Source organism: Adiantum capillus-veneris, chromosome 20 (genome assembly GCF_014529385.1).
Source record: "Adiantum capillus-veneris isolate H3 chromosome 20, ASM1452938v2, whole genome shotgun sequence".
Lineage (NCBI taxonomy): Eukaryota > Viridiplantae > Streptophyta > Polypodiopsida > Polypodiales > Pteridaceae > Adiantum > Adiantum capillus-veneris.
Window position 1 is genome coordinate 63,545,963 of NC_140950.1, and position 11,798 is coordinate 63,557,760.

General features: G+C 41.0%; 1 protein-coding gene across 3 annotated transcripts; it reads right to left on the bottom strand.

Annotated features, from left to right (window-relative positions):
* Positions 1-6,008: 6,008 nt before the first annotated feature.
* LOC147432614 ((R,S)-reticuline 7-O-methyltransferase-like) lies at positions 6,009-10,102 on the bottom strand. Of its 3 annotated transcripts, XM_086492482.1 has the most exons (3): positions 9,264-10,102; positions 6,510-6,574; positions 6,009-6,380 (listed from the first exon to the last, which is right to left on the bottom strand). In XM_086492482.1, the coding sequence occupies exons 1-3, from the start codon at positions 10,024-10,026 to the stop codon at positions 6,069-6,071; spliced, it is 1,140 nt and encodes a 379-aa protein (XP_086348608.1). In that variant the 5' UTR covers positions 10,027-10,102; the 3' UTR covers positions 6,009-6,068. The 3 variants fall into 3 exon arrangements, with proteins under 3 accessions (XP_086348608.1, XP_086348609.1, XP_086348610.1); XM_086492483.1 differs by lacking the exons at positions 6,009-6,380; positions 6,510-6,574 and adding an exon at positions 8,583-9,082 and having other exon boundaries at positions 9,264-10,100; XM_086492484.1 differs by lacking the exons at positions 6,009-6,380; positions 6,510-6,574 and adding an exon at positions 8,583-9,182 and having other exon boundaries at positions 9,264-10,099.
* Positions 10,103-11,798: the final 1,696 nt, after the last annotated feature.

Consider the following 11,798-nt stretch of genomic DNA (forward strand, 5'->3'; position numbering starts at 1 on the left):
TACAATAGATATATATTTTTTTGTAGTCCTCTTTTAAATGTGCAAATATGGCACAACGAATCCTAATGATTTGCATATAAAAATTCATCTGGAATTTTAACTTTAGTTGTAATTAAATTTAGGTATTGTTCCTTTGTGCTTCAAATTATGTTGTAATTTTAAAGTTTTTCTTTTGCACACTTTTCAAAATGCAATTCATATTTGATATGTTTTATGCAGATCAAAACTTATAAAAATGCTTATTTTGGGCCACCCGAAATTGGGTAGCCCATATGCGTATCTTTATTTTTGAAAAGTTGTGCAGGGCAATATACACGGTAACTAACATGGTAGTAGTCATGGATATATATTTGCATCTATTGCCGCGTACATTTCTGTTGATAACTATTGCACCCTTTGTCACGATTATTATCACACATGCAATTTTTTCTTTTTCTACTTTCCTTTGTTAATCCGCGGCAATGCTGGCAGTTCTAGATTTAGTCACTTATAGTGACCTTGCATTCGATGAGTGATAAAGATTGAAGACGTTTGGTACGTGCCAGAGAATATGAAGGTCCAGAGGGGTGGATGTCATGTTGCTTTCTTCCAAAATAAGAAAAAGGGCAAAGGAAAGTAATTTATGCTTGCTTGAAGTGTATACATTATTTGTCTAGTGATGGGACACGGATGGAGGGAAGAGTAGACAAATATATATGCCAAATGAATTTTGGGACCATACGGTGAGTTTTTTATGCGTGGGAGATGAAATGCTTGAAATCTATCAAAGTCCAGGTTAATAGGCTGATTATGTAGTGTTTAATGTTCTCTCAAAGGCTACCTTTTTTATCGCTTGTTGATCAGAGTCTGGTGGATGGGAAAGTTACAAGCACTTAAAGTTTTTTGAGGGTCAGGTCTACAGTTTTTGGATCGATTTTGGAATGTGAATTATTTGTGTAGTGATGGGACACGGATGCAGGCAAGAGTAGACAAATATATATGCCAAATGTGAATTTTGGGACCATACGGTGAGTTTTTGATGCATGGGAGCTGAAATGCTTGAAATCTATCAAAGTCCAGGTTAATAGACTGATTATGTAGTGTTTAATGTTCTCTCAAAGGCTAACTTTTTTACAGCTTGTTGATTAGAGTCTAGTGGATGGGAAAGTTACAAGCACTTAAAATTGTTTGAGGGTCAGGTCTACAGTTTTTGGAATGCATGCCTAGGTGGTCAAATTTAGCTTGCTAGGGTTTTGGTTGGTAGTCTTTTTTATGAGCTATGAGATATTCTTTAAGGCACTCAAATTGGGCCCAAATTGTTCATATTATGCTCAATTTAGTCAAATATTGAATGGGTTTTGCGAGTTCTAGACATCTTTGGATGAGGAGAAACTAATGTTATGAGGGAGAACCGAGGAGGGGGGGGGGGGGGGGGGGGGGACAACTTGGATCTACCATGTGGCATGCATAAAAACCCTGATCATGTGGAGATGAACTAAATACTTCTATATTATATATATAGCATTGAGCCTCTTGTCATAGATGTGAGCTCTCAAAACTTGTTCTAAAAGGTTAACAAGATCTAGAAGGTTCTAGAAATTTCTAAAACATTGTAGAAGGTTCTAGAACATTCTATATAGAAGAATTTAGAATCTAGAAGTTTCTAGAAAAAATTAGAACAATTTAGAAGGATCCATAAGGTTCTAGAAGCACCTAAAAGGACCTAGTTCTAGAAGGCTCTAGAAGTGTGAAGAGAAACCTAGAAGGTCCAAGAAGCATCTTAAAGAGTCTAAAAGGTTGTAAAATAGCTAGAAGACTCTAGAAGAACTAAAAGGTTCTAGAAGAAAAAACCTCGATTGTACTTAACCTCCCTAGACTTTAGTATATATAGAAGTCTTGGGCTACAAGCCTCTGAGTGTGGCCAACACCAATTGTGAGGCTTCTATGAGGTAAGTCTTCTTCAGTTCTTGTCTGGTTATCTAGATATGTTCTTGTAATGAATTGTCTTGTACATCAAGCCTTGTAATCCAAGTTTTGTAATCAAGCATTAAGTCTTCCAATCAAGATTAAGTTCTCAGTCAAATAACTGTGAGTGCTATTTCTCTTCTAACTCAAGAATCACTCATAACCCCTCTCTCATTATCTACACAAAAGAGAGGAGTTCTCTTGAGCTCATAGGTAGCCATGGCAGAACTTGTCTCCTTCCTCATGCATTAGTGTCTATTGAAATGGAGGCAGTCTTACCGTTTGTTGGTGTGTACAAGTAGTGATGCATACAAAGCAAGTTGAAGAATAAAGGGTCCCTTATGATGTTGGGGCCTCTAACCGGCCAAAAATCTGTTTGTAAAGGAAAATGATGGGGAAGGCAATGATAGCACCATCATTGTCCCCTCCCCCTTGCCTTGAAGCTCAAGTTAAGCAGTAACTTTAGAGGGATTTATGAGTGCATGGGAGAGAATTAAGGAGGAGACCTCTTGATATGTGTCTCTCTCAAATGTTGCCAAAAGGAGAGAATGGAAAAGCTCGAGGAGAAAAGGAACCACACCATCACTCTCTCACTTACTGTCAATCTCTTTTATTGTAGCAAAGGAGAAGGAGAGGAGCTCAAAGAAAGGGAAAATCTCTCTCTCTCTCTCTCTCTCTCTCTCTCTCTCTCTCTCTCTCTCTCTCTCTCTCTCTCTCTCTCTCTCTCTCTCTCTCTCTCTCTCTCTCTCTCTCTAAATGTCTGATGTTATATTACAACTTTTGTGTGACAATTATAATCTTTGCTTAAGGTGCAAAGTCTCATCCCTAAATTTCTCAAAGGGAAGTGCCCAACAATCTTCCATCACTCAAGTTTTATAGCCTCCCAAGGAATAATATGAATTGGAAACTTCTGACTATCATAGAGTGCAACATTTCTTCTGCAACAAATGAACCAAAGAAACCAACATCTGAAAGACATAAGACAGAATTGCACAACATTTGTTTACTTCTTCCACATACCAAAACGTACTTAGATTAACCTCCATTTGAGACTTCCACAAAGCAAGAAACCATAACCACCACCTATGAGCATTGCCAAAATGCTTGTTTTACTGTTTTCAATTTACTACATTTCGGGTACATTCCTGTAGAGTCTTTTTTTGAGCATAGTCACCCAATGGCAAAGCTACTACCAAAAGTTGCCAGATGAACACCTTATGTTTGAACACACATTGTTGGGTCCATATGCTGGCCAATACATGTTGCCGCTATGATTGGGATCAAGTGTATCCCCAAGCCATGTTACATTTGTCGGGTATAGAAGACACATGCATTAATAAGTCATAGAAGATGAGCAGTGATTCTCTCTCTCTCTCTCTCTCTCTCTCTCTCATATATATATATATATATATATATATATATATTATACATACATGCACACACACACACACATATATATACATATATCAAAGAGGTTTTTAGGGCTTATTTGCAGGACCCTCTGTGTGAAGCTCGAAGGGTGAAGGTTGGTGAGCGGCACCAAGTAATTCAATCTATGTGTTCCTCCCCTCCAGTGTATGCCGCTTGTTGTGAGCTACATAGAGGGAGACTTAACCTTAGTGTTTGCCGCTTGTACCAAGCATGCACATGGCCCTCATTGTGGTAGTATCCTGTAATCAATTTCAAATCTCAATTGATAATTCAGTTCTTACTTCTAGTTTATATTTTGTGTTGCCTCTCTTGTGCTTTGAGTCTTCCTAATAACTCTCTCACGGCCAAAGGCCCAATCCCTTCCCGACTCCTCTCCCAAACTGCTTAAACCCGATAATGTATCATCCTAGATAGATTTTTGCATGCCTGGGATATGATGTTGTATTTAGTAATGAGGCACTAAATTGCCTCCAAAGTCCATCCCAATGAGGTAGCCTATAGTATGATTCAGGAATGCACCATCCTCAAGTGGCCTAGAAGATACATGGAGCCTCAATTTCACAACACACTAATAGGTGCATGGATAAACATCACTATCATAGGCCATACTGTGACCATACCCCCATGAGAGGCTACCATTTGTTTAGTATCTCCAACAACTGGCTTGACCTCTAGTTCTTGACTCTCTCCCAAAATCACAAAATACAGTGAATATGTAGTATGAGTCAACAAAGGTACATACCAAGAATCAACTCTTTGCAGTTACAAGAATCAACACTTGTAACCACAAAGAGGATCTATCTAAGCATCCTTGTCAAAAAGAGCAATAGAAGGTAAGACATGAGACACAAACACCGACCAATCTGTGCAGTCTCTACATTATCAAAATTGCCTTCAACAATCCATGAATACACAATAGGAAATACAAGGAAAATTAACCAAGCCCTAAGTCAAGCTCTAGTAGAAGCATATATACACATAATGCCCAGTAATACATCTCAACCTACAAGAAAACCCACATAACTCTACCCTAAACTATAGTGTCATGATCATGTAGATAATGTCACCAACCCAATCCCACAGACATACGTATACTTCCATTGGTATAGACCAATGATCACCAATATTAATCTTCCACAATCTATGAGAAGCACCATATAAGAGCTTCTTGGAGCCATAGTAGTTATCATCACCAAGGTTGTGCTCATGCACACTTAGTACATCCATGTCACTAGCTACATGAGGGTGCAAATTATCATATTCAAGTAGATTTTGCCTCAGAACACTAACTTTGGCATGATGAAAAACATTAACATTCCCCCCCCCCCTTCTCTCTTTGAGATTTTTTGCAAACTTGGTCCACTTTTAAGGGTACAATGTACACATTTTCCAAACCCTTTTAGGACAAGATGAACCGATTGGTGATTGAGATGGAACACAAAAGTCTAGAGCAAGAAAGAAATCATCACGGAGGCAAAGAATGGAGAAGGAGTAAAGAATGAAGGTGGAGAGGAAGAGGAAGAAGGAAGAAAGGCAAAGAGTGGAGAAGGAGTAGGCAAAAGATAAATGACATTCATAAGTAGAGGACAGGAGAAGGAAAGAGTTTTTGCAAGGGAGACTAGGATAGAAGGAGAAATGAGGAACTCCTAGCTTGCATGTATAACCAAGATCAAATAGATTAAACCATCTTAGCTACATAGTTGTTGCATTTGACAAATGATATGGGATGCTTACACAAGATTGATAAGTTGGTTGGGGTGGCTGCCCTGATAGCCGATGTAATTTGGGTCCCTGGATGATGTCATGGCTCAACACGAGCATGACAAGACCTTGTAACTATTTGGGTTGATTAATAAAATTCACTCACAATTGTGAGTTTTGCTATAATAAAAAAAAAGATTTGATCTATTTTGCGTACCTTTAATTAATTAAGGTCAACATTACGTTCAACACTATTAGAAAAATTATAAGTCCCTTTCCTTGCCCGTTCCCACGCACACAGACATGTCCCATGCCCCTGCCTTTTCGCTGCCTTGTTGCATGAGTTGCAGCTCTTCCATGTCTCGCTCACAAACGACCCATCCTCATGGTTCAATGCTCGATCGCAGCTCTGTCTGCTTTGCTTCTCTCCTGCGTTCCCCACCTCCTCTGATGCCTACCCCGTGTGCGCACGCACGCACGCGTGAGAGAGAGAAAGAGAGAATTGGGTTTTTGCACTATTTTCTCCATTTTGGGATGGACTTTCTCCTTTTCCCCTTGCCCTCTATCGAAATTTTTGAAAGTGAAAACGGCACGATATTAAGTTGAGACACATTTTTCCCGAACATTGTTGCCCTCGGAAAAAATTTGCCGCTTTTCCTTTGAAAATAGAGAAAATTTCTCTCTTTCCCTCTCTTTCTATCTCATCCACGTCCATGCACATGCGAACCTCCACCCCCCTTTTCCCCCATTTTTTTCTCTAAGTTCACCTTTCGTCTAAACTCTTTTAACTTCTCATAACTAATAGCAAAGAGTAAAAAGGCATCACTTTTGTTTCTCTCAAGCCAAGCCAAAGGCATCTCCTGAGATTCTGCCATAAACAATTGAAAGAAAGATCGTAGGGATAATTATTACCTAGCCCTTGCACAAAGAAATTACTGCATAATGTACGCTTTCAAATTGAATGAAGGTTTAACATACTCATTTGTGATATTCTATTTGCCCTCACAAGGAAATGCTTCTATGATACATTGAGGAGAAGGAATCTCATGAAACCTTAAATCACAAAAGTTTGATGCATAAAGAATGTGCTCCCATTCGTCTCTTGTCCTCTCCTTCCCGTATGTAGTATGAGCCATCATAACCATGTCTAATGTCACTCTGAGATTGCTGAAAGAACCCTTTTGTGGTTTTCCATCTTCCAAAATTGCATCCATTATGATAACTTTTCCATATGTTGGCAACGCTTTGTAGCAATTTTTAAGTATCTTGATACAATCTTCATCGCTCCAATCATGTAGTATCCACTGTAATACCAATTATAACCATTAATGGAGAAATCCATTGAGCCTTGCCCTTTTCCTTAGATTATAGAGAAAATTGATACAATCTTATGAAAATCCCTAAGGCATAACAAATTTGTTTTGCACACTTACTTTCATGAAGATAGCATCACATGATAGTATAGCCTCAAACATGTCACCTCCAATGTGCTCAACCCCTAGAATAAAATAGCAATGCATTTAATTTACAATCCTTGAGAGTCTCAACCATTAATGTAATATGTGTTTGTGCAGATACAATGTCTATACACAGACACATTTATTCATGTGTGCGTGTGTGTATCTACACACACACACACACATACATACATACATACATATATATATGTTTGTGTGCATGTGTTTGTGTACACACACAGACAAATGCGTGTGGTTACACATGTAAACATATGTATGTGGGTGTGTTGTATGGATTTTCGCAAAATGTGCTGGCAGCTTTTGGCGCTAGTGCTTTTGGGACCAATTGCTTTTGAGTTTGACTTCTTTTCATGTACTGACTGCTTTTCAAGGCCAAAGGCCTTTAAATTTGTGCAAAGGGCTCATTCTATGGCATGCTTTAGTGTGAAGGTGTAGGGATTGGAGTACCGGCATTGTACTCAGTTGAAGCAATATAAAGAAATACAGAAAGGGGCACTAACGTTTGGGGTTAGTATTCTCTGGGTGGAATTCTGCCACTCCGTGTTGCGTGTGCTCTCTCTCTCTTCCCAGGCGTCTATTTCGATCGAGGGAGTCTTCAGAAATATGGTGCATCCATCTAACGTTGACCCTGTGCAGCCACCTTTGCCACCGCAATTGCCCCCACCGCCACCGCCACTAGGCTACAATGGTAATTAGAGCCCATATTGGTACCCTTATTATCCGTACTCGGGATACGCACCTAACCAACCAAAAGATTTCAAGGATGGCAACATAACAGTCAAATTTTTCACTTTTTTCGGGGTGAAAGATCGGAAGAAAGCATCATAGTTTCTACAGGAAATTGACATTATCTATGCTTTGGGAAACTATACAGAAGAATCCAAGATTTCTCGAGCAGCGGGATCTCTTAAAGATGATGCGATGTTGTGGTAAAGTTCAATCGGCCTAGGCTAAAATCTGAAACTGCTAAGGACTGAAATCTGCAAATCTTTATCTACTGAATTCTAACTCTATGTCGGTGACGATGTCGATGACGATGATACGACGACAACGCGCTGAAAACGCAGATGCTAAAATCTGTGTTTTTCGGGCTGAAATTGCAAACTTCGATGGATCTGACCGTGCGACGAGGATCTGCTGTGGAAAGGTAAGATCTGCAAGGTTCGGGGGTTCTACTGCGGGTACTGACTGCTGAAAATTGAAAATGCTGGTGCTTAATGAGGTTCCATCACGAAGATCTCCAAAAACGCTGAGTTGTCTGGCAGATCCAAAAACGTTAGGGCTGATCTTTGGACTGATGCAAAAACGCTGGCTCTCCTATTGTTCTATTGTCACTAGGGTCTGTCTGTCGCGGCAACGTCAAGGCGGTAATGATCTGCTACCACAACGGCTATGTTGCGAAGTCGTAGGGCTAAAATTTGGAAAACGCTAGCAAACTTGCACCATGCAAAAACGCTAGGCTGATCAGTCTTTGATGGGGGGTCTTGCTGAGAAGTTGCATGTTGAGCAAGGAGCTCCTGCTTCCTCTTCTATCAGAAAGTGCTAGCTCTGGTTTCCTTATATACAACCAGAGGATATGCATCTAATTTAAGTGTTTGGGCATCCACGGTCTGCGAACAGACTCACAAAGTGCTAGATCACTTCCTATTCTACACTGACTTGACTGAACTGAACCCTTGTCGTGCTGTAGCTTGTCCATGGACACATAGGGTTGGATGTGTCACGTGACACCCTCCATGAACAATGGTGCTTTGGGATTCCCGCTGGTGGGCACACGTGGAGACAATCAGGTGTAAAAGATAGAGAAGTCGTAGATAGTGGTCCATCAGTCCCAACCTAGAAAAACGAGGACCTCTGCCACAATCAAATCCGAGACGGGACCTGGACAGCCACCACCAAGCATCCATGGTGGTCGTGCAAGATGCAATGAAGACAGCAACTAGTCTTCCATTTGGTGGACATCCCAACTGCTCGACTCCGATAAGATCCTCTAACACTAGAAAGCACCTACAATGCCACATACATGAACAAGGAAACCCTGAAGAGGAGAGATCATTGAGTAAGAAAGAAACATGATATCTGAGAATATGAGAGAGAGAGAGAGAGGACAAGATATCTAACAAGATGGATGAGAGAGAGCGAGAGAGGGAGAGAGAGAGAGAGAGAGAAAAGAGGAGAGATCTGAGAAAGCCTCTCCATGCCAATAACAAATTGCCAAAACAAGTGACCAAGGGTGGTCCGACATTCCTCAATGGATAGAGCCAGCGTACACATAGCTGCGGTTGCTTTTGCAGTCTACTCCTACACATGAGGCCACTGACACAACCTCAACATGGGCTACCCTAGCCTCCTATATTGCCCTGTGAACGCCATGTTTCCTTCATGCCGCGTCGCCATTGTCCAGTTGCTGCCACTGCGCACCCTCCTCCCCGTTGTCATGCGCTTTTGGGTTGCTTCATCATAGCCTGTTCGCCTCTTTGCTAAAATGTTCCCTAAGCGCTTCACTCCAGCCATGGAGGAAACGTGTCCTGCAAGGCACACCTGCATTATCGCCATGCCCGTCACCCACCCTCCGTCCAAGAGGACGGGTCACACACTCGTTTATGTAATTCTTTAGTTTCAAGATGTCTGCAGTCCACTTGTTGTTGGAGGTATCGCCCAAAAAAAGAAAGTAAGGCTGCTCTGAAGTAGAGAAAAAGAAACATGCACCTGGATATACATGCGCGGAGGCGACAACATGTGGCAGGTCGAAATTGATGATTTTGATGGAAGGATAGCGAGCAGCGATGTAGGAGGCAGAAGTGCCAATGCCACCCCCGACATCCACCAGCGTGTGGACGTGCTCAGCTAAGCCCTGATAGTGGGCCAGGAAGGCCTGAAGGGAGATGTGGGAGGTGCTGGACATGGCCACATTGAGAAGGTGGCTAAGAGCGGCATTAGCGCTGGTGAGCCCCCAGACATCCGTGGCATGCGCCCTGTTGAACGGTGCCACCTGGTCATGATTGCCGTCGAGGATGGCTGCGGACAGGTGGTGCCAGGGTGCCAGCATTTCCTGGCTGTTTTGGAATAGTAAGAAGCTCTGCAGGGATGTGGGGTTGCCGCTTTGGACGAGCCAGGCGGACAGTGGCGTGAGGGAGTACTTTCCACCCTCTGCCGCAAAGATGCCATGCGTGCTCAAGAAGCGCATCATGCGCTCCACCAGCTGCGCCCTCGCTTCCACCCGCTGCTGGGCTGATTTCAGACTATCAGAAGTAGAAGTAGCGCTGTCAGACTGCGCTGCACATGCCGCCAGACTGCCGTACTGCGCCTGCAGCTTGTCTGCGATGTCCCTGGCTGACAGCGGCTTCTCAGCCTCTGCCAGCATGTCCGGGATGCCCAGCTCACAGGCAGCTTTGGCCACCAGCGATGGCGCGAATCCGAACGCTAATTCCAACGCTTGTGTGCACGCGGCTTCCTCCATCTTCAGCTCCATGTGCCCGATTCCAGCCACAAAGCAGGACCAGCAGGTTCCTAAACGGTTCAATAATTGAAAGGTGAGGGGTTGTACGATAAAGGCAGAGAGGACTTTGCAGCGTGAGCGCTACGGCAACCACCGATTTCCAGCCTAAAAGTTTCTGTTTCTGCTTGTTCCTGACTGCAGTGCTCGCGTAGGCGTACTGTGAAATTTCATTTCTCGGGAAAAATCTCGGCGGTAGATTTTAAATTCGATCGTCAAAAAATTCAGCATTTTAGTTATAAATCTCAGCCACTACCTTGGATTTTGGCATAGATCCTCGTTGTTTCATTAGTTTGACCGTAAAAAACAACTTGGTCTTATTTTAGGAAGATCAATGTACGAGTTGAGAGAAATTCATAAATCATAAAATCATATATTAATAGAGCAAATTCCGTCGACTTAGAAGGTAAATGGAAGGGGTGAGGGCTAGCGAAGGAAGATGGAAAGGGCACATTCTAAGCATGGAGCAAGTAGCAAAGCAAACAACAAGTTGTCAGGAAATGGGCACTCGCGACAAGATGATAGCATTGGTGAAAAGTTTTTTTAAATTTATTAGCTTGGTGTTGGCAGCGATTGCCCTAGAGACGTGTTGGTTAGCGGTTGTTCTTCTGACAGCTGAGGGCGACAATCAGAGATCGATTTTGCCTACCTTGTAGTGTTGCTCGATAACTTTTAATCATGCTTGCAAATAAAGGGAGAGAGAAATCTTCATAGAATTTGGGTAATACAAGTAGGTATATCAAAACATACTGGTATAGCCTGTCTCTCTCTGCATCGTTGTGTTTCCAGACATTGCAGGCGACACTCGCCGGATTCAGGAGACGCTAATGTGTGGCAGGAGGGGGGGGCGGAATTCCCTCCCCCTTTATCCATTAGTATAGATTAACCTCTCAAAAATGTCTCTTATTTATAGTTCTACCATTTAGAATTTTGAAATCTCTCCATCTCAGCAAAAGCAAAAAAAATAAAATGCCCTTTGTAAACAGCAAATTAGAGGATGATTATTATGATGATGATGATGAGATGGAAGATGATGAATTTGAAGATGATGAAGCCAATTACACATCTACAAATGACGATTTAGTTTCTCTCTTTGTTGATTTAGGAGTCATGGATTTAGATCTAGATGGTGCCATTTGTAGAGATCTTTTTGAAGATTATTCATAAATATTTATATATTTAATTTTATATGATTAATTTAATGATCAAATGTCTACCATTTTCTTTGTCCATGTTTTATAGAAAAATACGTGCTCTATAATGTCTTTTTGTAAATAGAAAGAAGGATCTAATTAATTTGAATATTTTAGCTCCAAAACGTTAAGCATGCTAATTTATACTAATCATATATATGTGATTAATTTAATGATCAAATGATTGTCATTTTCTTTGTCTATCTTTTATGAAAAATATCATGCGATATTTTTTTAATTATAAAATATCCAAATTCGAATATTTTAGTTTCAAAGCATTGGTATGCTAATTTATGTTAATCATATGTATGTGATTAATTATTGATCAAATGTCATTTTCTTTGCCCATTTTTAATGAAAAATATCATGTTTTATATATGTTTTTTTGTAAATAGAAAGAAGTACCCAAATTTGAATATTTTAGCTTCAAAACGTTGTGGAGTAATGGTAGAGATAATAATAGTGCTTATAAATGCGATAATAATTGTGGTAATAGATACGATAATGGTTAACTTTTAAAAAAAACTCCTTCCTACCTCCTTCTCTTCTCTTTGG